Source organism: Leiobunum rupestre, chromosome 9, assembly GCF_980474605.1.
Source record: "Leiobunum rupestre chromosome 9, qqLeiRupe1.1.hap1, whole genome shotgun sequence".
NCBI lineage: Eukaryota > Metazoa > Arthropoda > Arachnida > Opiliones > Sclerosomatidae > Leiobunum > Leiobunum rupestre.
In genome coordinates, this window is record NC_143392.1 from 2,262,985 (window position 1) to 2,289,786 (window position 26,802).

The window sequence follows — 26,802 nt, forward strand, 5'->3', positions numbered from 1 at the left end:
GTGCTTTTGGGGAATCTAAGCTTATGCCTGTTCTCCATTTACATACCACCAAATGATGACATTGAATTCCATATCGATAAGATTGCGAATCAATTGGAAGTACAGAGTGGAAAAAAGGTTATCTCGTGTGGTGACTTTAACGCCCATCACGCGCTTTGGGGATCAAAGCATCACGATGAGAGGGGTAGGTTGTTAATCGACTTGTTCAACTCGTTTGATTTGAATGTCGAGAACGATCCGGGTAGCGGCCCGACGTTCTGGACCGTTAATGGTAAGAGTTGGGTGGATCTTACGGTATCCAGTATGGCAATTGCGAGTAGAGTAATTGAATGGCGTGTCAGCAACGAGGAAACATGCAGTGATCACAAATACATTTTCTTTGAAATTGGTGATCTTGTCCTGGAGAATGACTCGAATGCAATTCGTGTCAAGGATATCGATCTTGAAAGGTTACAAGATATTATCGTGCCTGACTTGGAGAGGTTGATGGAGTCTCCACTCAACAATGAGGTTGAGGTCGAGGCATGCGCGGTGGAGATTAATAATCTCATTATTGAGCGTTCGAAAGAATGTTCAAGGTTGCGTAAGAATAAGGGGTACAAGTCCACTCCCTGGTGGACGAGCGAACTCAGTGAGAAGAGGAAGGAGTTACGAACGCTCAGGAGGAGGTTCCAAAGAACCAGGGACCATGCAGCCCGGGAGGCGCTAAAGGTCGAGTACCGTCGTGAGTCAAAAAGCTATAAAGCACTTATAGCGGACTCAAAGCTTAAGTCCTGGCAGGATTTCTGCACTAGGGTTTCAAGGGAGGATCCTTTCTCCCTACCCTATAAGTTGGCCACAAAGAAGGTCAAATGTAAGAATGCATTAAATTGCATCAAGAAACCGAATGGTTCTTTGACCTCAGGTATTGAGGAGACGTGGTCTACTCTGATGGATACTCTTTTTAAAGAGGACTCCTTAAATGATGATGAGGAGGTTCATACGACAATAAGGGAGTCATTGCACGAAGACTTCATGAGTCAGAATGATGAGCCATTTACGAGTGATGAGGTCTTGGAGACTATCAACTCTTTTAAGAAGGGCAAGGCTCCTGGTGAGGATGGTATCACCATCGAGCTCTTCAAGATATTTTTCTTAGCTTGCCCAGCGTTGTTTGTCAGGCTTTTCAACACTTGCCTCAGTATGGGATACTTCCCAAAACTTTGGAAGGTTGCTAAGTTAGTTTTTCTTTATAAAGAAGGCAGAGACAGGCAGGACGCTAAGGCCTACAGGCCAATCTCGCTTCTTCCGGTGGTAGGGAAGGTGCTTGATAAGCTGTTGTCAAGAAGGTTGTATTACTTTCTCCACAGCAACAAATTGCTTAGCGATAAGCAATTTGGGTTTAGACATAGTCGATCCACGACTCACTGTCTAACCAATATGGTGAACCAAATCAGGGATAACAAAGAAAATAATTGTCACACCAGTCTGATATCTCTAGATATCGAGGGTGCTTTTGACAATGTGTGGATTCCAGGAATCCTACACGGTTTAAGGAACTTTAAGTGTCCGAAGAACATATATGAGACATATGTTAACTATCTAAAGGATAGAGTTGCAGTGGTGAGGGCAGGTAGTACCTGTGTACGGAGAGTACTGACCCGCGGCTGCCCTCAGGGTTCATGCAGTGGACCTCTGCTATTCAATGTGGTTATGGATAGCGCACTGAGGATTGAGTATCCAGAGGATTCTCTAATCCAAGCCTTCGCGGATGACTTGCAGTCATTATTTTGGGGCACGTCCAGGCGTGCTCTCGAAACCACGGGTAAGGTGATCGTGGATAAATTGACTAAGTGGAGCCAAGTCTATAAGCTGAGTTTTTCCATTAAAAAGTCGGCGGCTATCACCTTCGCCGCAAAATCCATAATGAAAAGGCTCCCAATCTATAAGATGGGAGCCGTCAACATTGCAAATGTTGACAAGTTGAAAGTTGTCGGTGTCACCATCGACAGCAAGCTTTCCTTTCTTCCTCATCTCGAGGAAGTAAGTGTCCGGGTGACGAAGCTGGTGCAAAGCATTGCTTGTTTTGCAAAGGTTGAGTGGGGCCTCGACCATAAAGCGTTAAGGACTATCTACAATGGGTGTATTGTGAGAGTAGTGGCTTACGCTTGCGGTGCTTGGTGGAAGAGCACGCAAAATAGTGTGATGGTGAGGAAGTTGAGCTCAATTCAGAGAATTGCGGCCCTTCGTATTACTTGTGCTTACCGGACTGTCTCGAGCGATGCGCTGCGGATCCTTGCTGGTATTCAACCGTTAGACCTGGTGGTGAGTCAGGAAGCTGCTGTGTTCAGGTCCTTTTCTTTTAGGGAAGACAGTAAGCATTGTGGGGTGGAGTTACGTGGTGGTAACTACCTCTACCCAGGCGACCCATGGGAGGACCACCCAGCGGTCAGTAGCAGTATAAACATCACAGAGCAACTACCCAATGGCAATGGGATAGAGGTGTTTACTGACGGTTCGTTATCCGGTCGGGGTGCCGGAGTGGCATTTGCTGTGTACAGAGATGGTGTGGAAGTGTACAATGAGGTCACTCGCATTAATGGTAAGGTGGATGCGTTTTCTCTTGAGCTGTTAGCAATACACGAGGGTATTTGCTGGTTAAGGACGCATGGTCAACGTCCTGGTGATGGTGCAACGGTTTTTACAGATTGTCTTTTTGCTATTAACGCATTAAGCAATCATAAAAACAATCATGGTTTATGCCATGATATCCGTAAGGTGTTAAAACGGATGGAGACTCAAGTCAACTTTACTTGGATAAAGTCGCACACTGGGTGTGTAGGGAATGAAAGGGCTGACTTTCTTGCAAAATCAGCAACCGATCTTCCCGAGGAGAAGGAGATGAAGCCAACTAAGTTGGTGATTAAAAGGTGGCTCAATGAGGTGACGACTCAAAGGTGGCAGGAGTCATGGGATGAGAGTGAGAAGGGAAAGGTAACTAAGAGGTACTTTCCTAAGGTCAATGGTAGCTTCAATACGAATTACTATTTGACGCAAATCCTAAGTGGACATGGTAAGTTCCCACTCTACCTGTTCAACTTGGGTCATATTGCATCGCCCAAATGCATATGCGGTGCTCTGGAAGCAGACTCAGAGCACTATGTTCGTAATTGTCCTAGAACGAACCATTTGTTAAGGAGACCAATCCGCGAGAATGGTCTCCACAATCTGGATAACGAAACGATCAACGATCTTGAACGCGTAATGCGTTATATCGTTGTGAATTTTGACGAACTCACGAGTGAGTCGTGAGTAGGAGATGCAGGTATACGGGTGTATACCGTTGTGTGTATGTATTTTAGGAAGCATTTCCTATCTTTGTATACAGGTCGACGGCTCGGCCGGGACAGATGATGAGTAACCCCTGTAATGCTTTGGCGGTGCACGGGGTATATAAATACAACAATCTGATGTCACAATTTTGAAAAAATAAAAAAAAATTGAAAATGCTAAAAAATAAAAAATTTAAATAAAAAATAATGAAAAGTTCGAAATTTATCAAAATTGTGACAGGGGGTATCCTCAAAATTGGTCAAATTCCCATGTCATTTTCAATGGGAAAATTTCCATTTTGTGTTGGCAAAACGGTTGCCTATGGAGAAATTTCCCTTTAGAGTTTTTCAAGTTACATGAAGGTCTACCAAACCCCCGAGTTTGAACCAAATCGGTGTGTTACACCTCGGGTCGTCTCCTTTGTAAGTGTCGCTATGATAAAAGAGTAAGAAAAACACTATAATCCCCGTTACGTGGTTTTCCCTGGACACTTCACAGGCTGCTTTTCATTTTACGCTTTTGTTCCGTAGCAACTATAATTCGCCATTATCTCATAAGCGCGCCCTGCCTTCGACTTCAGGGGCAAATAAAACGTCACGTGACCACGGAATCTCCACGTGTATTTAAACAAGCCAGCGTGCGTTTTTCTAACGGTCTATTAGCGATTTAAACAGTAAGTATTTAAAAACCCTTTACACAGAGCATAATATAAAATGTATAAATATTTCTCGAGAGAGCAAACAATATTTTTATTTTTAATAGTTCCAAAAATCGCGAAAAAGAGGGCAACCGTGTTTCGCGAGTCATCACTTGTCTTGCCACTAAAGAGTAAATTTTTACCCCCGAACGTGGGTCTTCTCCCTAGTTCAGTAATTCGTCCATGGTGAAACCCATTGAGAAAAGATTCGTAAATAATTCACAAACTATTTACTTAATAAATAAATATAAAAAATGTAAACCAAAAAAATATACTGTATATCATACAATTAACAATCCCTATAAATAAATTTAAGTTCGTTTTTGGAAATTTCACATCATACAAATCAATAATATTCAAGGTCATAATTGTTTATGTAATATGATTTCGAACAACATTTTGACTAAAACTTCTTAAATATAGCCGCTCCAGGACAATTCTTTGCTTATGAATAAAGAATTAAATGAGAATTACTTTGAATTTAATTCTTGATGGGTTTCACCAGACGGATTTTGAGAAATCACGTATTTATTATGACCACCTATTATTTCGAAATATGGACGTTTTGTATAAATGTGTGCGATACTGAAATGCATAGCCCCTAGGCCAATTTTTGTCTTATAAATTACGCTTATTTATGTAAATTAAGATGTTAAATTTTTGATGGGTTTCACCAGGCGGATTTTGGGAAACCACGTAGCCTATTTAATATTTTATCGAAAGAACGACATTTTGTTTAAATGTGTAATATGTTAATCATTTTAAATTCCACCAACTAATTTTAATTACTAATTGCTTTTAATCTTAAGATATAATTTACTTGATCGTGGTTTTCGTGTTTTTTCGCTATCTAGAAGCGTTTGGATATTATTTAGTATAGTGTATAATTTAGATCGTTCCGTCGCGAGTTCTCCTCCATCTAAAAATTAATTTTGTTTTTGAAAACCATTCCGCCCACCTTGCGGCGGAATAACGTCTGTGAAAAGATTCTGATGCTTAGGACCTGTTGCAACAGTCTGCTTTGCTAGAATCGCATTTGTTAAATTCTATTGGTTAGCACTTTCGCTAGGGCTTTTGCAACAGGCCCATAGCTGTCTATTCAAAATGGCCGGAGTATAGCAATATAATTAATCGTGAGTTAATCAGATTTAATCGGTTTAATCGAGATTTAATCGGCTTAATCGAAATGTAATCCGCTTAATCGAGATTTAAACAATTGAATAACTAACTTGATTTTGTCACGATTTAGTTCATTTAATCATTTTAATCATGATTTAATCGTTTTTAACCGACCAAGTGTGCAAACTTAATCATCGAAATTAACTTACCTTCGGTGTGGTCTTGTGTACTTTTTGTAATTATTTATTGAAACTTTTACAATAAATCGCGATTTGATTATAAGAACTATATTTAATCGTTTAAATTAATTCAATATTTAACCCGAACTTAGTAACATTAATTATTTGCTATGGATTTAAATATTTTAATTACTAATAATATAACGTGAATAATATTTAGTACGATAAGAGAAATCCTAAAATTCAAATTTACCGCCTTATTTTCGAGAGAGGGGAGGGGAGAGGCCTTAAAAAGTTATCCAAGAGGCGAAAAAGTTTTACAAGACGCGACGCCAAAAAGTTCTCCAAGAGGAGATAAATGTTTCAACGCATGCGCTACGCTTTCTCGCCCCGTGCGGCTACTAACGTTCTCTCCACGCGGCTTCCCTCTCTTTCTCCGTGCGGCCCGAAATGATTTTATCCCAGCAAATTCAAGTTATCTCCTAAGACGAAAAAAAGTTTCTCCCACGACGAAAAAAAGTTTCTCCCAAGACCAAAAAATGTTTCTCACAAGACCCAAAAAAGTTTCTCCCAAGACCATAAAGTGTTTCTCCCAAGACCAAAAAATGTTTCTACCAAGACGAAAAAATGTTTCTCCCAAGACGAAAAAATGTTTCTCCCAAGACCATAAAGTGTTTCTCCCAAGACGAAAAAATGTTTCTCCCAAGACGAAAAAAAGTTTCTCTCAAGACCAAAAAATGTTTCTCACAAGACCCAAAAAAGTTTCTCCCAAGACCATAAAGTGTTTCTCCCAAGACCAAAAAATGTTTCTACCAAGACGAAAAAATGTTTCTCCCAAGACCATAAAGTGTTTCTCCCAAGACGAAAAAAAGTTTCTCCCAAGACCATAAAGTGTTTCTCCCAAGACCAAAAAATGTTTCTCACAAGACCCAAAAAAGTTTCTCCCAAGACCAAAAAAATTTTTCTCACAAGACCCAAAAAAGTTTCTCCCAAGACCATAAAGTGTTTCTCCCAAGACAAAAAATGTTTCTCCCAAGACAAAAAAGTTTCTCCCAAGACAAAAAAGTTTCTCACAAGACAAAATATGTTTCTCCCAAGACAAAAAATGATTCTCCCAAGACAAAAAAGTTTCTCACAAGACCCAAAAAAGTTTCTCCCAAGACCAAAAAATGTTTCTCCCAAGACAAAAATGTTTCTCCCAAAACAAAAAAGTTTCTCCCAAGACAAAATATGTTTCTCCCAAGACAAAAATGTTTCTCACAAGACAAAAAAGTTTCTCACAAGAAATGAACTCAATTTTGTCCTGTTTGGCGTGCCATATACTGGAGATAATTTGAAAAGAATTTTATAAATCTCAGAAAATAGGTGTAATTTTGGTAAAACTCGAATACCTAATGAAAAGTGAAGCATGGCCTGAAAAACAAATTAAGGAAAACACTAGTATGTGCACAATTAAGTTAAAGGGACTTTCAAGGAAGGTGTAAAGGGTCTATTATTATTTTTATTTTCATTAGTCATCTGATTGGTTAAAAGGCTTTTAATATCCCTGTTTATTCCACTATCCGCTTAAGCGATAAGAGAAATCAGATGAATAAGAAACTTTGATTAGTCGAGAAAATCGTTTTTGGTGTTATAGACACGTGCAAAAGTAATCAGGTTAACCCGAGACTTGATTTCATCGTTGTTAAATTTTATTCAACCCTTTCTGGCACTTCTTGGTATTTGACCATCTACAGCTATTCCAAAGCAAGTGACAGATCAGTTTGGTTTTTGAAAAGTACGAAACAATATGGAAAAGCCAAACTGTTACTTAAGCTTCTGAAAATCGCCGAGCTTAATTTTTAATATGCACCGTATATAAATGTCGTGTTTAAAATTGTATTAGCTATTTTGAGTTTACCTACACTTTGAGATTCTCAAATATGAAGATCGGGTTTATTATTTTATCACAAATAGACTTGTAAAATTATATAAAACTTTTGATGTTCAAGAAATAATTTACATCGAATGTTTGAATTTTCTTTAAAACATGATATGATTTTGTAGCGAGATAATGATTGGAGAGTGTTTAAGGATACTTTACCAATTCTACATGAAAGTGCATTTCAAAGCTTTGGTTAAAGAAAATTTTATTTTTAATAAGGTAAACATAAATAATGATTGTTTGTAGTCCTAAATAAGGCTTTTGAAACAACAAGATAGAGTTGGAATAAAATAAAGAAATCCCCATGTTTGAAAAAAAGGGATAATATATTTCCAAACCCTCTCGGAAAATTCTAAATATATTGATAAACGAATGAAAAATCCATGGCGAAAAATAATAAAAAAAATTATTTTATTTAAAAAAATAAATAAATTGATAATTTAGAAAGCATTTTGAAAAGTTAAAATTTATTTTAATGAAATACATAAATTTGGTATTTTAGTATTTCGTATCACGTGTCCCCCGTCCCGCATCACGCATCAGGCGTCACACGTCACATTTCATATTTATGTGGAATTCAGAAGATTAATGGAATTTCACAAGACAATTGATCAATTACAAAAGCTATTCACATATGTTTATTTGATGGCATATTTTGCTAATTGTATTCGATGTTTTATTTTTTAATGATCTAAAAACAATTTGCATTTAGTTACAACATTTAACTGTAAGATATTTTTTATTATTATTAAATTATTTAAAAATACTGAAAATGGCGGCGACGCAAACGTCTGACTGTTGAGGACTTAGATCATATTTTTCTTAAGCCAAAACATCCCCCAGTGCCAATTTTCAGCTTATTAGCCAATATGTTGGATTTAAAATTTTAAGTTCCTAGCATAAGGCCTATAAAGAACTTTAGTTACGAAACATTTTAGGGTTGAAAAACTATTTCAATCACCATGGCAAAACAAAGAACAAACACTGCCCTTTTTAATATTTTATCGTTATATATTATATCTCTGCCGAGCTTCAACAAGCGCGATAAAAGTCACATTGAAATATCAGTTAAGTGATGATAATAAAGAACTGAACGGGAACGCGATATAAATGGAAAATGAGCGAACATGATGTATCTGCGCACTAATTTGGAAATCGTCCAAGAGAGTTTATATTTATAAGTATTGTTCATATTGGAATCATGATAATTTACGGTTTATGAAAATATTTTATTTGTAATATATCTTTATATTGAACCCTTCCTTTTTACTATTAATCGACTCGTTAAAAACATGTTTTACTTTTAAGGTTTTAGTGTTGATATTGCATTTTTTGGGAAAGAAATATGGAGTTCGACGTTCAGGAATTCAAATTATATTTTGGTGTTTTTCATTAATATCCGTACTCATCACGTTAAGATCTTTCTTGATGACACACGACTATGTGGTAAGTACCGGTAGATGCCCATATTAATAGTTTTAATCACATAAAATATTAGATTCATATTTATTGCAATTGTTTTTATTTAGCCATGCGCAGCCTCTGTTAAAATCTATAAGGTCTTGAACAGTTGTTTAGATTGAAATTGACCACGCTCTTTGCTTTAATTACTGATATCTGTGTGTACATTCTATTAAGGATTCTGGGTACGATGAAAACCAATACGATTACAATCTTCAACAGAATTTCCCAATTAAAAATTTAAATGACAGTTTGGTTTAAAATATATTTGGGTACCCAAAAGCACGGGTCCTAAAAGATGCTATGGCGCTTTTATGCCAAGACCTTGAATTTAAGATTGTATAATTCAATTTTCCACAACTTTTCCACATTGGTGTCGGAAAAAATGTTTTTAAGAAGAACTGAAAAGATACTTTTTCAATGTTAAATTAAATTTTTGGGCGCATTAGTACTGTGAAGGAATCTAAGCTATCTTAAGTCATAAGGAGGACTAATATACTAAAACAGAGGCGTATTATACAGGCTAATCGAATTATTTTAATGACATAAGGAATGTTCTTCTCTTTTAAAATGATGTTTGAAAATACTAGTTGTCCACTTAGTTAATTAAGATTTGGGTTTCATAGAATAAGACTAACCAAACTTTATAAGTTTTTGTAAGATTTTAAAAATTTCGATTAGATTGTATTTTGTGATAAAGAAAACCGTGGAAAGTGTTAATATATTAGTTCTGAGCACGGGAAAAAAATACCGGATTTTACGGATAAGTATGTCACTTATTTTAGGGCGTGTTCTTTAGGTCATTGAGTCAAAAATGTCCGAAGAACGTGGGTCCTAAAATGCTTTGAAACAGTTTAAGGCCCACCAAAACCCGGCCCAGATCAAAGATATAGCCAGTAATGTATAGTTCGGTGTCCTGTCTTGAACTCAATAGTTATAAACACCAAAACAAACGCCAAAATTGCATTAGTGAACTAGCAGAAGTGCGCTAAATCCAACAAAGATTTTGTTAATGCCAAGTTCCATTATTTTAAAGAATCGAGTTTAAACGACACATGTTTAAAATTTTTTGAAACAAGCAACTTGCACGAGGCGAATATGAATTCAAAGTATTTTACCCGAATGAATCCTGGGATAGTGTTTCTTTTTTAGAAAGCGCACGAAAACGAAATACGAGTGTTAAAGAAGGTGAATGGCACATGCAAATAATTTCAATTCCTTCCATTTAGTAAGATTTCATTTGATTTTAATGGCGAAACAATATGTCATTAATAGACTAGTATTAAGTGTCGTTCGTCTTTCATTGGATTAAATAACACTTAGATGAAGTTTTTAAAGAATTGACATAAATGTAAATTATTTAAAATTGAATTAATAAATGCAAAATTATTTTATTTAAAACATTAAAAAAATTGTTCAAAATGGAAACCTCCGGCTCTAAAACAAGAAATGATTCAGAACACTTTCATAGATACCAACTGTGTTGCAAATAGTTTCAAATTCGTCAATTACCCATTGGCTCCAGTCACCATTGTCCCGAACTTCAGTCTTGTATACTGAGTAATTAGAGGCTTGCACCGCCATTAAACGTCACGGCCACCGATAATTTTGAACGCGCCAATCGCACCGCCACCGATTGTTCGAAAATTGGAGCAGGCCGCCGCCGCCGCCATCGCCGCCGTTTCTTTTTTTCTTTATACACTTTCATTTTTGGTTTTTTAAGCTCGGTTTTCATTTACGCGAAAATAATTGCATTTGAACACCACGTCGAACGTCAAATTTTGGTTTTCGGATTTCGGTCGACACAGAGTAATAGCATTTTCACTTACATTGTTAGCGTCAATATATTCCAGCATTGATATCTGGACTATAGAGAGTCACTAATATAACCAAGGCTTATCCACATTTCAATTATCTTTTTATTTAAATGTTGCTTGGTTTATCGATATGTTTTCTAAAATTGCATTATAATAATTAGTGGCGGACTGGGTCTAATATTTTTTGGTTGCTAGGAGACTAAGGGTCCTAGCCTTAACAACTATAACGCTACCATGTTTACGGAGGCCCACTTCATGAACGGTCCATGGGATCCACGCCATCGTGCAGGTTATCTCATTGGCCAATCCGTGACTGATAATAATTTTTTACTTTAATTCAATAAATGAAGCATTTGTTATACTGCATTTTAGACGTCCAATACGTTTATAAAATCACATCAAAATACCTTAAATTATATTTAAATGGAAAATAACATATCGAAATAGCAATATGTATGTTCACCGTGCGATGATAACCTTCGGCAGCAAAAATGATATTATTCGTAACTTAGATTTATTTCTACTTGTAAGGCTCAGAGCGTCAGTGGCGTAGCCAGAAATTCGTCAAAGGGCGTCCAAGAATGTTAATATTAAGAGGGGTGTCGAGAAGGGGGTGTCAATTTAGTATAGTCAAGGTAGGCCCAGGGGGTTGACATTGAACCCTTCTTGTCTACGCCACTGCAGAGCGTTATCGTGGAGCACGACCAAAAAAATAAAAAGCCAATATCGAGCCTTCAACTGAATTTCGACCCGGCACAACTGCGAATAATTTTGGTTGTAATTTGACGTCAGTCCACAGTCCAGTGACCTACCTCGGAAGGACCATGGACTGATCAATGTACTTCGCATATTAAAACAAACGTTTTACAAATTGAGCCAGTCCAATGTGTTTTCCATACATTTGTATTTTCCCTCCCCTCACCCCTTTTCCTTCTTCCACGGTTATCATTAGTTAGTTAGTTCCCATCTCCGCCACCAGAGCGCACATTTAACAATCGCCCGAAGCAAATATTCGGGAACGGGGCGTCCCTGTGCGAAGTACATTAATAAGTCCATGGAAGGACTAGTACGAGTTGGTATTTGACCTTGCCATTCTGGTCGCATGTTTTTTAAACTGTCGCTACAAGAAATAGCTCTTAAATTTATACAAACGCCAGTGTACGCCGCCGCCGCTGGTCATTTTGGCCACGCCGAAGACGCCTAAATGGCGGCGTAAGCCGCTGCCGCCGTCGTATATTGGGTCAAACGCCGCCGCCGACCCATATAAAATCGGCGCAGGCCTCTACTGAGTAATAATCAGCTAGGCCCTACCTTAGGCCCAAATCGTCAAGCTACTTTAAATGCCTTTAAACAGGTGGCCGGGTTCAATATGTAGGAGGGTGGTGGCATGCCCTTCATGCATAAAAAAAGAGGAAACCGAAAATCTCTGAGGAAATCCCATTTATTCAGTGGAGTGAAAACTTGCAAACTCAACGCAGAATAAGTGTTTCCAAGTTTTCACCCAGTGCCACATTCTGAAATTGAACCTGGCTCCTCTTGCTGCGAGGCGAAAGTGCTAACCACTCCATAACCCCATAAGAGGAAAACGTACCATGGGTTTAAATCGGGAGATCGTGCTGACCTCACAACTGGTCCTTCACGCCCAATCGACCCCAAAGAAAAAAGAGTTCTTGCGCCGCGCCTAAACTGGAGTGGAGAGACCACATGAGCCTTCTCGTTTCTATTGGCACGTCTTCGATTAGTATACCTGACCAATTGAACTGGGTGGAAGAAAAAAAACCAAGTATATGGTTAACAAAAATATCACACAGACCAATTAGGCATAGCTGCACTTGATGAGATCTAAAATAGCCCCTTGGGGTGTTTTCTTGAATGTTCTGGTGACTGTTGTGCAAATTGAGTATACCGTCATGGGAAATTGGCTTGTTGGGCTGTTAACACAAAACTCGACCTTTGTCAACTTACAACAGGGAAAATACAACTCATCCAGTATAGTGTGCGTCGTTCAGAGCTTGAAACCTTTCAAGGTGGTACGTGTGAGATTGATGACCAAATAGAATTCGGACAACCATAACGTGATTAATATACAATTGTCTCCCAACTCGCCAGGTACTTGTTCCTGGATCATTGTTCTCAATGGTAAGAACCTTAAGTAATTACTATTTAAATTCAGGTCGCTTAAGTTATTTACTTAATTTAAAGGTTAGAAGAGCCATATTTATCAAAAACTAGTTTAACTAAATTGGTAAAGGAAACTGTTCCTCAATGTCTTCTGATACGTTGTGCACTCTCTTACGAGTTGGTCCTGGTTGAATTTGTCCGTGTTCTCTCAAACGTCTGTCAACAGCGGCAATGTATCGATCTGGTAACGGTTTTTGAGGGGACTGTACTCGGAACAATCTTAGGGCTTCTAATATTTTACCAAGAGCGCACTGGCACATTAGGTACTTGGAAATAGTAAAATGCGCCAAACGTTTCTTAAATTTTGATACAAAATTATGAATTTTCGCTACAGCGCTTTATTTTGCTCTTTTAAAAGCACTCTACCTTTAATAGTAAAGAACAAAGTCTAAAGGGCCTAACTGACTTCCTGAAAAGCAAATAACAAAATCATTTTAATCCTCCTGACCTTGTGCGTTCCGAGGGGATAAAGTTAGATAATGTCTACACAACTTGTCATAAATCTCAATTATTACAGCTTTGGAAAAACGTTCCGTGTGGTATTGTTTGTGTAATTGTTTTCTTTCGCCTAGGCTTAATCGTCACACTTTACGCAAATTATCAAACTGTATCCGTACCATTCCGTGTCTTCAACAGTTCCCTCAAATCTAGTATTTCTATCTCGTATGCAGGGCCACCGAGAGTGGGCTCGGGCCCCGGTAAAATATATATAATCTCTTGGTCCCAAAAGCGCCGTTTTAACTGGAGATATATTTACTTTAAGAAGACAACCAAGTGGGTTTAAACACGGAGCCCCGAGGCTTCACTGCCCCAGGGTATTTGTACCGGCTTCCCCCATCTCTTGACGGGCCTGCTCGTAGGTTTTCAAAAATAAGAAGCACTTTACCAGCGTCAATCACGGTAAATAATTTGAATTGGCCATTCAACTCGTCCAAGTTGCTTATTTACAACTGGCCATGTTTAACAGTGTCGATTGTAACGGGATTTTTTTTATCCCATTAATAATTTATTGATGCTCCGGGTACTCGCATAACTGACACTATTGGGGTTAGCGAGTTAATAACTTTTACTTGGCTTAACTTCGAAGGAAATAAAACTATTCATTGAGAATTGCCATAGGTAAAATTTAATAGTTGACTCCAGTAATTAATTTCATTAAACAAAACAAGAAATGGCACAAAGGCCGTGAAAAGGTAATACACTGTAATACATAACAAATTAACCCGTAGAGTTAATGTCAGAGGCATATAAAAATGGTAACTTGACCAAAATAATAAAATAGAATAATTATTAAAACTACACTAACAATGTTCTACGCCCGAAGGCCATTGAAAGTTTTTGGGAGCTGTATTATCGGCTTATACCCGATTACGCACCGCTAAACATAGTTTGTGGTTAACGCGGAAGTAGCGACGAATCGCCATTATGAGTTAAAATTATACTCAAGTGAAATAAAAGGCAGCGTCCAACGAGGTAGTCCGTCGAGATGGAGGATCGTTGGTTCCTGTTATCGCGGACCGCACATAGTTAGAGTTGGCGGAGAGGAACCGCTAACGAGAAGCACCGGTGAACATTTCGATGTCTTTATTTTAACTTTATTTTGGAGCGGTTGGTCGGTCTCTCTTGGAGAGAGAAACTCCAACTTCAGTTCTAGTTGTCGTTCGTTCTCGTTCGGTTTCTCTAAATCACTGATTTCCGGTTTTAATCAAAAGGGGGCCGTGACCTATTTCATCCGGGTCGGATATAGTGTCACTTGGACCCAATAACCTCTTGGCATCCATATTTGAATTGCCTAATAGGCCGAGGTGGGATGTGCCAAGTCTAATGACCAAGGGGGCACTTAGTCTTGATTACCCCCAGGGTAAGAGGTCGGGACACTTTCGCTGGAAGTCGGTAAGGCCCGCACACCTCGCGCAAGATCCAAGGTCAGAGACCATAAATAAAAATAAATAACCACTTTAATTTTGACACATTCAATTTTTAAAAGCAATATAACAAAAAAATACTTTAACATGAAAGCATCGATACCGATGCACACATTTCTGGTTTTATGGCAATTCTCAATTCTTGGAATAAGAGTTCGAAATGAATAATGAAACTATGAAACTTTATGGGACTAACATTTGGGAACGGGCGGCTTATGACATTGCCTCAAAATAAAAAAAGAGGAAGAACTATCGGACCAAGGACAAAAAAGGGGTCGGGTAATAGACTATGCGCACTAGTCTTCAAAACCAATTTAGGGACGACTCTGCTACAGTGCCTGGGGGAACCTTCGGGGAGGCCAATTGAGAATATAACAATCGTCAGAAAGAACGGCCAGCATTCAAACTCAGGAAAGATATTTTAAACGAAACTTAAGGGGGGAGAAGCGTGAGAGCAATTTATTACAAAACTTAATATTTGGGCATTACACGATTAAACTCGATTCCTTGAAATAATATAACTTGGCAATTATAAAATCATTGTAGGACTAGCAGGTCTTTTGGCAGTGTTATATTGTGTTTATCGCTTCACTGTTAAAAACAAAGTAATAAATGGAAACCATTATGTTCAAGGCAGAATACCGATTTTTACATTATTGGCAATTTCATTGTTTTGGGGCAGGGTGATTGTGGGCCTAAAACTCTGAAACAAAGCATTTTAGGTCACATGTCCATAGGACATGTTTGACATACTATCATCCAAGGAACACGGCCTAAAATTCTAGATATACTCATGCGTAACATCCTGTATAGTTTAAATGAATGCTGTGATAAGAGAATTTTCTAAATAAAAATTTAAAATATATTATTTTACAGTAAATAAAATTAATCGATAAATGTTTATTTATCTTAATACATAAATGTTTTATTTATACTTACGGAGAATGAATTTGTTGGGACGATCCATCATGGCTTATTTTCCCACCGGCCTGAAAGGGGGAAGGAAAAATTTCATCAAAGTGTGCTTCAGTCGGAAACTTGAGTTTTAGAGAACCAAAGAAAAAATGGTCTGATCTTATTAGGGTAAACAAATTTACTCTTCGATCAGGAAAAGGTTTTAGCCGACGCCCAATTTTGATTAGATAATATAATTTAAGACGATTTCAAAAGTAAATACTAAGATCATAATATAAACTAAATATTTTGAATTTATCTTAAGTGAATAATGTTAACTTCTATGAGTTGTGTTTTATCCATACCAAAGAGCTTACTGATACTTTCTTGCAATTGTTTTGAGAAGAGGATCTTTGGGAGAAAGTCTTTTCTTTTGAATAGTTATCAAAAACACTTTTTGACAGATCAACACTATCAAATTATAACTGTCGTCACAGGAAATTAAACGAGCACCGCTACAAAGTATGTTGATTAGGTCCTGTCGATATCAGAGTATGATTGTGGACAGAGCAATTGATATCCATCTAGTTAGAAAGAAAATCTTGGCGTTGTTGAGAACAGCTGGTGATCTATGTAGAGCGAATACAGGTTGTTTGAAAAGGTTAAGCAAAACTTTTACGGAGTTGAAGGGGTGAGTTGAGAAGTATGCCGGTTTTTTCCCATTTTGATTCGATGAGTTAAAAGAGCGCCATTTAACTTCAAAATGTGGCCTACTAGCCCCTGGAAGTAGACTGACACAAGCACAAAACTAAGCAGCAGGTAAATGCGAACACTAGGGATTGGGTTGGTGTGATAGGTAGAAAATGACTTTGTAAACAAATCAAGGTAACCAGCGTAAATAAAGTAAACTTAAATACTATTGAAAGTCCCCGCTGCTTGGTTTTGTGTTTATTGCAGCCTACTTCCAGTAGCTAGCAGACTACACTTTAAAGCTCTCTGGCGCTCTTTTAACTCGTCGTAGGAAAATGGGCATACTTCTCAACTCACCCCTACAACTCCGTAAAATTTTGCTAAACTATTTGTAACACCCTATATACATGTAGATCAATTATATAAGTACAAGAAGGTGCATATCTTTCAGAGGTTTGGTTTTTAGAATTTATAAAGGAACTGGTAGCGATAATCATGTGATTTCAAATGAAATTACATTCCTTTCTAGGATTTTACGGATGAGCCATTTGATTTAATTTTTCACATTGTTCAACTTGCTTCTATAGTTCTTCTTTTCTTTTTATCATTACTAAACGATAAAGAAGCCAGGTATTTAAAGCCCATCGAGCAGGATGGAAACTATCTTCAACCAAAGGTATTACTTTTCTTCATTCCTGAATATGAATAGAAATGTTTAAATTATACATTTTTGTAATATAAATGTTGAAAGGGGTTTTCAACTTAACCTGCTTTTCCAAGAACTAAATATGATACTTTTAGATGCTTGTGTCAGGTGAATTATAGTCTAGAAAAATCATTAAATATTTTAAAAACTTCAAACAATTCATACCCTAAAATTTAATGGAAATCATTAAAATGTTTAAAAAATATTACATTATGGTGAAAGATTTATTAAGATTATCTGGAGAGTTTAGAATAAGGGTCTATTTAAAATTTTCATCAATCCCCTCTTCCGTTTCTCCAAATCGGATTAAAATAATATTTCTTAAAATCATCACTTCGGCTTCTTCCGTGGAAGATATTTTATAAGCAAATTTTGAGCATATTTCCGAAGGGTAGTGTGGACACCAGAATAAAACTCGTGAAAATTAGCAGTAATATAAAATTCGGCGGTGCACTTTTTGCCCTATATTAAACCTCATACATGATACTTCAGATTATCCCACATTTCAAGCGTAGTTCAGGCTATTCAAGTAGTTCCGGTTGAGCATAGGTTCAATTGGGTTAGGTTTGGTGGCTGCCGCAAGCTTAGGCTGGACATGCATCAGATTTAGGGCCCAGTGTACCGGTAAGATTTAAACCACACCACCGGAGGTCCGTCATCATTATGCCCTACACCAGCGTCCGCAAGCCCGGACAGGTGTAAAAACCAGCATGGGTCGACCATCAGTGGGAATAAGAGCGTATGCTCTGGCAACGCCAGCCGACACCCCACCTAGAAAGGTAGGGAGCCAAGCCCTTTGGAAAGAGCACCTAAAGGGGAACGGCGGGCACACAGCAGCCCGCATAACCCGGCACAGCTGGCACCGGATATCCCGGCGGAGCTCCAAAAGGCCGGGAGGAGGGTCCGCCGTGCCCTCATACGGAGGCCCGCAGCCCCACAGCAGGCAACCCAATCCGCCGAGGCAGCCAGTTTGCCCGCCCACCCTCCGTTAGCCTGGGCCGAAGCTCCGTTACCAGCCCACACCGGACCGAAGTCGGAGGTGGAGATAGGACCATTTGGACAGAGCTAACATCTCCCAGTGCGCCACCGCCCGTGATGGGTTACAAGAGCCGGACCCCGACTCCCCGGTAAAGCCACCAGTTATTGCACACTCCGACCCCTCGTGGGCCCGCAAGCTTAGGCTGGGTAAGGTAAGATGGCTGCCGCCGGATTAAGCTAAGCAGATTCCATTTTTCCATCTTAATCGAACGGCCGAGAAGCTACGATTCGCTGTTAAACTGGAAATATATTTCTATGATAGTTAGTCGATCAACGATATTTCACTGAGGAAAACATCCAAATCATTGGTAATAACAGCGCGACAGGACCTTTATCGTACGCTCGCAGTTCCCGTGGATGCTAGATAAGATTATTTAATAAAAAACCCACAAACAACCCTTTTTCCAGGAAAAATGGCTTAATACGCAATATTTACGTCATCGCTTAATATACAATATTTACGTCATCAGAAGCCGCGCAAATGGAAACTTGGGAAATGGGAGCCGCAAAAATGGGAGCCGCGAAAATGGGATTTGTGCAAATGGGAGCCGCAAAAATGGGAACTGTGCAAATGGAAGCCGAAAAATGGGAACTGTGCAAATGGGAGCCGTGAAAATGGGAACTGCGCATTCGAACCACAATGTGGCCACGCATCAGAATTTAATGTTACAGAAAACATTCCAATGGACTTTTCGCGGAGCTAATATCTGTTAGAGTTGGATAGACAAAAGTTTAGTTTGATAACTCAGTCATTTGCGAGGCGAGACACATGGGTGGGGCATACGTGTTTAGGAATTTCAGCATGGCTTTTCTAGCTTCATCAGATCTAATAATTGGCTGTTGATGAACAATCGTAACTAGAAAAAACACATTCTAGATAACAATTTATCACGATAAAAACCACCTTTTACCTATACTCCTAACAAAGACGTAAAATACTTTCTGGCCAGTAAAATGAGTCTTTCTTTTCTGTTCCGAATCTTTTATTTATGTAGCACTGTGTCCAAATGTGTCATACTTATGTTTATTGTTTTACTCACGGTGTTGTTATATAGTACTTTTATTTTTAATATTTTATAAATTTGCAGAATGCACCTTCATTTCAAGACATTCATCTTATGTCACAAGTAACCTATACTTGGTTAAATAGGTAAATGTAATTTCTTTTTTCTTATAGTGTAATTAAATATTAGTCTATTCCAATTTTTGTTTTTTAAAAAGAGTATATTTTAAAACACGTAAACAAAAGATTTTATATAAATAATGAATAATTATGTGGCAAAAATGGTCGAAACAATTATTTGGCCGCTCAGGATAGAGAAAGAAATATTTTCCAGCAAAATAACTGTATTCCTTTAAGCGTGCGCCCTTGTTAAATATTAATTAATTTATGTAAATTCTACTTTAAAATAGAAACATCACTTAAGTCCCACTAGCAAAGTAGTTTTTATTAATATTTTGTGAAAATAAAAAAATGTTTTTACATGTATGAATTTGTTAAAGAAAAGTATTCGAAAAGACTAGTGTTATTTGCGTGAAACAAATACAGGGATTTTCTAAGTACATTTCGGAAAAAATAGTGACGTGCAAATAAATCGTATTAAGGCTTCCTAAAAATATTTTCTTTGAAAAAGAATGGTTTGTGAAGAATTAAAAATCCAAAAGAAATAAAAATGTTACAACGATCGCTTTGTTTTTATCCGTGAAATGGTGAATGCTTCCGGGGTTCGGGGGAAAAATGCATTTCATTCCAGCCTGCGAAGATATATATTCATTATACTTTATTTAATACTAAGTTCCAAATCCAAATATTTTTCAACCAAATAATAGTTGTTGTACTTGAAGTAATTATATAAAAAGTAGTTAGGTTTTTTTATAATCGTTCAAATTAGAAAAATTGTGTTTTGCTATAGTGCCTGAGCAAAACTTCCACAGGTAATGGTAAATATTTTGGAGTCTGTTTATTTATATTATTTTGGTAAGTAAAGGTACCTTATAGCCATATTGCCCTTTACAGTGGAGTCCCTGGTTTTTTGGCTCCTGGAATTTATGTTAAGTAAATCTTTATAGCCGATTTCAACTTCACCCGTAATGGCGGGCCACTTTAAGTAGTATCGGTCATCCGCAATTTTTCGTAAGTGCCTGAGCGAAATGTTGATATTTTGGGGCCATCCTAGAAATTGCTCATTAGATTAAAGCCGTTTCAATAGATGGGCAATAAACATTTATCCTGAGCTTTATGACTGTTTGGGCCCTGGGGGCGCCCGTTAATAAGGGCCCTTCGTTTCTTAGAAAACACTGAGTGACAAATAAGCTACGTTCGCGGTAGAAAATGGTTTGAATCAATAATAATAAAATTTAAATTCTAAAAATTTAAATTAACGGCACTTGTACATTAAAATAGAATAAAAAAGGGAGAAAAAGCCAATATATGTACAAAAATTATAGTTTATTTAAACTAGACGACTAGTTTCGCTACCCATTCGGGTACATATAGTGGCTTTTTCTTCCTTTTTTATTCTATGGTTTGAATCAGTTTAAAAGATTGAGCCTGGTTTACGCAACTCCTTAGAAACGTTTTGATTCAATTTGAATCGATAACGAACGAAGTGTGAACGCGGCTATATAAACGTAGGGAAATAGGTTAAATGAAATCGTTCTTGCTCGCTTGACCTTAAGTTTCCCTTTAATTTGGCTCCTAAGTTATCAGCAGCGCTTAAATGATAAGTATAAACGATACGTGGATACACGGATTATGTTAGGTATGGAAAGCTTTGGTTACTAAATTGCAGAAAAATCGAACGATTTTGTGCCGTTTTGGAATTTTTTTTTCACCGGTAGGTGTCACGCAAAATGTTTCAATAGAAAAGTTGTAGGGCATAGTCGAAAGTGTAAAAATAATTTTGGTTCGGTTGAAAAAGACCTATTTTTCACTGAGTTTGGAGGTCGGGGGAAAAACAAGGTGTGCTAGCCAGCAATAGCCTTTAACGAATTGTAGGTAACATGCATTTCAGTTATAATATTTCGAAAAATAAACAAATAATAATTAGCCCAAGTGACAAATGTTTTTTAATGACTTCTACAAAATGTTTTCAAAAATGCCACCTTCTGATGCAATGCACAAATATGCACGATGTTGCATATTGCGAAATGCTCCCCGAACCATTTCTGGAGTCAGCCGGCGAAATGCTTCGATGATTCTTTGTCGTAAATCTTCAACGCTCGTCACAGGTGTTTGGTATACGTAGTCCTTTACGAATCCCCAAAGAAAAAGGTCGAGTGGTGTTAGATCAGGGGATCTTGCAGGCCAACGAACAGGACCAGTTCTTCCGATCCATCTTCCAGGAAACTCGTCGTTTAGATATGCAACCACGTCACGATATTGGTGAGGTGGCACCCCATCTTGCTGGAACCAGATGCGTCTGTACTCGGCCAGAGGAATGTCTTCCAACACGTTGGATATTTCATTTTGAAGGAACTCCAAGTAGTTTTGACCGTTCAGACGATTTGGCAGGAAGAACGGGCCAATAATTCTGTCACCTAACAGACCAGCCCACACATTTAAGCGAAACTGCACTTGGTGGTGGTGAGGAAATCCCCAGTGTGGATTCTCGTAGTCCCACATATGTTGGTTTTGACGGTTGAAAGGCCCATCTCTTCCGAATGAACATTCGTCGGACATCAGTAGTTGATCGTGAAAATCCTGGTGTGCGTCAGCCATGTGGCAAAACCAATTGCAAAAGTTGAGTCGGCGCTGTCTATCACCGTCATGCAGTCCTTGGTGAAGTGTTGCTCGAAAAGGATAAAAATGGTGTCTTCTGAGTGTTTTCCAAACGTATTTTCGATCCAACCCTTGGTCAAAGCTGGCAGTCCTGACGCTCGCTCGAGGATAGGCGACGAAGTAGACAAGTATGTTGTTTTCCATGTCGATGTCCTGGAGACCACGACCACGAAACCTCGGATTGATATTACCCCAGTTGTCGAAGTCGCGGACCACTCTAAAGACTTGGTCTACAATTGGGAAATCTTCGTCTAAATAACTGACTTACTAGAGTAGCATTACGACGACCTTCTCCGTAAAATAATTCTAGCATATGAGCGCGCTGATCTCGAGTGTAAAGAGGAATACTGGACAACAATCGGCCAAGCTGAGATAATGTTTTAACTTTGAAATGTAAACGCTTTAAATACTACTCGGACAATTGATATTTCACGTTAAAAAACAACAAAAGAAAAATAAGCGTAATTTATGGTCTACAAATCTTGGATTGATGATCTTACTCGTAACCACGTCGAAATGGAAGACGCGGTCTTTGTCTTCTCTGTCTAATTAGGTGTTGAACGTAATAACTTTCTTCCCTAAAATAAATGTACATGTGTGTTGTGATTATGTACGATTGTTTACGTTAAAGGCTATTGTCTGCTAGTACAACTTGTTTTTCCCCCGACCTCCAAACTCAGTGAAAAATAGGTCTTTTTCAACTGGATCAAAATTATTTTTACACTTTCGACTATGCCCTACAACTTTTCTATTGAAACATTTTGCGTGACACCTACCGGTGAAAAAATAAATTTTCCAAAACAGCACAAAATCGTTCGATTTTTCTGAAATTTAGTAACCAAAGCCTTCCATACCTATCAAATAAACCCTGAAAATTTCAGAACCCTAGCATAAATACATTTTGAGAAAAATGGCCTGATCGAGCAAATTGAGACACCCTGTATAGGAAAAGAAAACCATTCGTGGTCACAAATTCAATTTGACAAATAGGGACCGAGATATTTGGCCATTGAATACACAAACGTCGATACACAATTTTATATATTTATTCTATATTTCTTATTAAAAATATGAAAACCATCACACTGATCTGCTAATATCACCAGTGCGTCGTGAAAAAATAAAAAATTACTTTTAGAAAAGCTATTCTAAGATAAGGTTTTAATCTTAACATTCAGTTTCATCCATTCCATATGAAAGCAATTCATCAATTATAAATTTTGTTTTCAAATGAATAACATATAAATATATGTAAGTATATATACTCCCAATAGTTTATTGAAGAAAGGATTTAACAATCAACTTAGCATTTCTGATTTGCCAATTTTGAAAGCGGATTTAAGGGCAGAACGAAACAGTTCACTTCTCGAGAAATATCTCTATCCAACTTCACTCTCCAGAGAGAATCATAAGTAAGTTTACGTTTATTTATTTAAAAATATGTTATCTTAAGTCTCCATAGTCAGTTACATCATGATTTTATTAAGTCACAGTTACTCGCTACAGACTTAAATTTGAGATTTTTAAAAACTATTAAACTCAAGGCAAGCGTCACAATTAATTAAACTAAATAATTTTAATTTAAGGGATGACAAAAAGTATGGTTTGATTAGCGGTTTTTACGCATCACGACAACTACTTTTGGTTAATCCATCTTCAAAACTGTCGATTTAAAATTGGCCATCAGCAGTTGTCCCAATAAAGAAAGCCGATTATATTCCCCGATAGCATATGTTTATGATTTTGTAGAAGGCTCACTTGGCCCTTGATAACGCAACACGCTAGTTGATTTTTGGCACGCTCTCGTTTTCTCGGCATATGCCTTTAAATGAAGCTGGGATCCCTGGCCTTTGCAAATGGTTTATTTTCCTATCAAGTGCGAACGGGCCTCTGGTCTTACTCCTAGTTATTGTCGAGCCGAATCTTAATTAATGTATTTTCCAACTCAAAAATGACTTCACTTGTTGTTAATAAATTAGTCATCTCGAATTCTTGAAAATCGAGCTCTAAGCAAAAGAAATTCTAATTTTCCCTCTTTTAATACCCGCATTTTTGAGAGGGAAAATTAAGTTATTCAACATGATCTTCCCGAAACACAATAGGTAAAAACAAGAAAAATGGTCTGATGGAATTTGTAAATAACATCAATTTAAACCAGAGAATATTTAAAAAAAATAATTTGTATTAGATAAATATCTAATAGAATTTTTTTTGAAATTCATTACAGGGGATAAGTCCATAAAGAAAAGGGATAATTAAGCTTAACCCTAAACAAATTTGAAAAACCTACTAATAGCTCGTACCGATAGGTCTTCGAGCAAACAAAAACGCGAAACTCTGACTTATTCGCGAATTTTATCATCCTTTACATTGCAGTCCATAGGTGGTTCCTTTTAACTTAACATTACGTAAATTCATTACAGTTGGCCTTGAACGTTAAACGTGTATTGATGATAAAAGTTTCGCCTTTTTCACAGCAGAAGTGGTCTAAGCTCGGTTTAACAGTCTTTCTCGATCTACTTTTTATCGAAGCATACACCTTTGATGTTCACTAACTTCACGTCATTAAGAGCAAATAACTCAGATTATTTGGTTCTGGACCAAAAAGGTTTCTAAAGCACAATTTAAATTTAGTAGCAAATAAATTGTCTGACTATATTTTGGACCAGAAATGAATGAGTTTAATAAAATAAATTCAAATTAAAAGTATTCAACTAACAGGTTTGACTTTGTAATAACATTCTTCCATTTAAAAAAATGGGGCTTAAAACCAAAATGACATAAATGCAAATTGCTCGGTTAGTTTTTAAGAGTCCGTTAGTTGAGAGATCTTTGTAGCTATTTAAGTACAGTCATTTACAATTTTGACCTCGAAAATGGAAGACCGACAGCCCAGTTTACGAACCTGATGAGTACTCTGACCAATTAAGAATTCGAAGGTAAAATCGAATAATAGCTTATAAGGAAATGTATATTATTTTCGTGGTTTTTTAAACACACCCTACTTTATGATTACTACAATTTTATTCAATTTGAAACAAACCGTTCAATAAATTTATATTAAGTATCATCACCTTCTATATTCTTTAGAAAATTTAAACCAGAAGAGCGAATGGATTTTCTTAAAGAGCCGCCTCAACGGAAAATTGATGTAAAATCTGCGCTCATAAAGGCTTTTGGGTTGGGGTTGATTTTGAGGCTTATGTCTCAACCTGTTGCGAGCTTACTAACTTTCGTATCTCCATTTATTATCAAGTACGTATTGTTGTATAAAAGTATTTGTATAGAAATAAAATTATCATACAAATTTGATTTAATTTGAAAATGTTTAAAGATGGTTAACCAAATTCAATAAAATGTCCCCCTATAGCCGAAGTTAATATTGTAATATCGAGGGGTGTGTAAAGCCCTGTATTTTGTCGTGTCATTTACTATGTTAATCAAAATGGTTAATGAGTTATATCAAAACGTGGCGGTTGTATTCCTGGATCATTAATAAATTCTACTGCTTGAAATACTCGCGTGAGTTTGACAGAGTAAACAATTTAATTATTTTAGATCATTATTTTTAAGGATTCTGATTGAGTTTTCAACTAACGATGAGCCACTTTGGAAAGGCGTGCTGTACGCTTTCATTCTCTTTGTCGTTGACATAATGATAGTATTTATTCAAGAATATCGATTTTTAAGCACACTTAATGCTACCACTCGCCTTCGAACATCACTGTCAACTGTTCTTTATAAAAAAGTGCGTATTATATTTATAACCATTTTATATTTTAAAAACTAGATTTTATTATTTATATCTCAAATGCCACACTTTCATAAATTTCCCAGAACAGAGTGCCTCTTTTTATCTTTTATTATAATTTGGTTGATATCCTTCCCGCGGGGCCATTATTATTAACGATTTAACAACCAAACTAAACAAAATTATCAAAAATTCTTGAAAGCAAACTTCACAAAAACTATAAATGACAAAGCTTCACAACAGAGAATTTTCTCCGAGTTCACGAAAGCCTTTTCTCTGTCGTCTCTGTTAAAAAGTCGTGATTTACCGCGAAAATAGGACTGTCCTATTGGTTATAAAGTGGGCGGGGCGTAATTATGGCTTGAATTATTTTGGCTACATCTTATTTTGCTAGATCTCGCTAATTGACCTAGCCGATGGGCTAAAAATTTTGCTAGGATTTTTTCTCGTATACTTATGGATCGTACGTTACACATCATTCTCAGCTTAATACTCGCGGGTACTTTTACTTTTGGTTGTACGCTACAGAGTCATTCTTATGCATATGTTACTTATGATTTTACGTTACTTCGCTGTTTTTCTCGTGTGCTTTCGTGGCGTCGTCTGTTTAACGAAGATGCATTTTAGTCTCCGTCGCGTTTATCGAAGATTTTAATTCAATTTATCGACGATGGATAAAAATTATTGTTGCGGGTTTTGTTCTAAAGAATTTAATACTAGATCGTCTTTAACCAGTCATTTGAAAAGAGTTCATACCTCAATAATATCTAACAGTTTAGGAAGGACTAATAAAAATTATATGTACAGAATCATGTCTTAAAAATTTAGCATTTTCCGCTATTAGCGGACTTCTTCAATTTCAAATTTATATTGTAGCTAAATTTCTATTTCAAGGGTGAAAATGTCTAGAAAATAAAGTCGGTAAACTGTGAGTTTGTGACAGTGTAGGGAAGACTAAATTGCTATAATATTTACAGATATTATGAAAATATAAAATAATTTTTAATATATTGCATTTTCCACTATTAGCGACTTAGTCAATTTCAAACAAATTTAGGAAAGTTTTAAATACAGGGTTGGACATTTTGTAAAATAGATTAGTAAACTGTGACAGTTAAAGACTAAAAAATGAAAATTTACAGATATTTTAACATCATTATCACAGTTTTAAATAGTACATCTACACTAGCCTATTAGCGTCTTCATCAATTTCAAAACTAAATATAGCAAATAGTTTTTAGAGTTTTAAATTTTATTGACATGAACTTATTAAAGTCAAAAATTATCACATTTCGTAAAGTTAGTAAACATCAGATTTGGTTGATCC

General features: G+C 37.0%; 1 protein-coding gene across 2 annotated transcripts in view; it reads left to right on the top strand.

Annotated features, from left to right (window-relative positions):
• The window catches only part of LOC149926298 (ATP-binding cassette sub-family C member 1-like), a 94,985-nt gene that overhangs the window by 6,778 nt on the left and 61,405 nt on the right, over positions 1–26,802 (top strand). For both annotated transcript variants that reach the window (XM_090158528.1, XM_090158527.1), the window contains exons 3-8: positions 8,540–8,677; positions 16,729–16,875; positions 19,032–19,093; positions 22,999–23,136; positions 24,815–24,979; positions 25,298–25,472. In XM_090158528.1, the coding sequence (XP_090014654.1) occupies positions 8,540–8,677; positions 16,729–16,875; positions 19,032–19,093; positions 22,999–23,136; positions 24,815–24,979; positions 25,298–25,472 (825 nt within the window). The remainder of the gene's footprint in view (positions 1–8,539; positions 8,678–16,728; positions 16,876–19,031; positions 19,094–22,998; positions 23,137–24,814; positions 24,980–25,297; positions 25,473–26,802) is intronic.